General features: G+C 41.1%; 1 protein-coding gene across 1 annotated transcript in view; it reads left to right on the top strand.

Moving 5' to 3' along the window:
* The window catches only part of LOC119591781, a 32,050-nt gene that overhangs the window by 24,480 nt on the left and 6,641 nt on the right, over positions 1-929 (top strand). The window contains exons 10-11 of the mRNA XM_037940525.1: positions 173-358; positions 682-889. Coding sequence (XP_037796453.1) covers positions 173-358; positions 682-889 — 394 coding nt within the window. The remainder of the gene's footprint in view (positions 1-172; positions 359-681; positions 890-929) is intronic.

Genomic DNA, 929 nt, shown 5'->3' with positions numbered 1-929 from the left:
CTCCTCTCTCTTCTCTTTCTCTCTCCCCTCTCTCCTCTCTCCTCTCTCATCTCATCCTCCTCTCCCTCTCTCCCTCTCTTCCTCTCTTCCTCTTCTTTCCTCTTTCCCTCTTCCTCTCTTTCTCTTTTTCTCTCTGTACATTTTGTACTATAACACGAACATCATTTGACAGGGAGATAATCAGTTGGGAAGTGACATCTCCAGCATGACGCCATTCCACCTCCTGGCCTACGAGCAACTCTCTGCATCTGGCCAGCGCAATTCAGACCCTCCACCTCCTTACTCTGAGAAAGAAGATTGGGAAATCCTGCCACACATGACATATTCTGTGCAGAAAAATATGTTATCCAGCAATAAGGTTAGTTTTGTCCAAGTGTAAATGTATACATTGAGTGTTTACTCTTACCTTAGGGTTATGGATTTGAATATACATAATTTGTGGTTTTGATGTCAGTAATGACTAGATTGAGATTTATGTACTGTAAACTACTTTTATATATTTTTTATTTATAGTAAAATATATTTTGAAATTCATTGAAAAAAAAACATTGTTTGTATAATGAATTTATGCCATTTCCTAGACACCTGTGCTTATCCAATGCACAGATCAGAATTGACCCTTTCTCTTTGTTCTTCATCTCCTGCACCATTTCATCATATATTTCCTTTGTCCCTCACCAGGAAACCCTCCATGACCACAAATCACGCCAGAGGGACAAGGGAAAGATCCTGAACCGAAACCTAGACAAGAAAAACAACAAGTGGAAGTCTCCTGGCACAGGCACAAGGTCCACTAATGTCAATGCCGATGTGGACCAGAATTCTCCGATTGGGGGCTTCGGCGATAACGACTTCCCTGTCAACCCCCTCTACCATTTGTCACTTCATGGTAAGATTTAGGTATTTTTGTTTCCTTGAGGAGTTTTCCT

The sequence above is a fragment of the Penaeus monodon genome, chromosome 29 (assembly GCF_015228065.2).
Source record: "Penaeus monodon isolate SGIC_2016 chromosome 29, NSTDA_Pmon_1, whole genome shotgun sequence".
Classification (NCBI taxonomy): Eukaryota; Metazoa; Arthropoda; class Malacostraca; order Decapoda; family Penaeidae; genus Penaeus; species Penaeus monodon.
The sequence above is the reverse complement of the archived record's forward strand: the minus strand, read 5'-3'. Positions and strand labels throughout refer to the sequence as shown.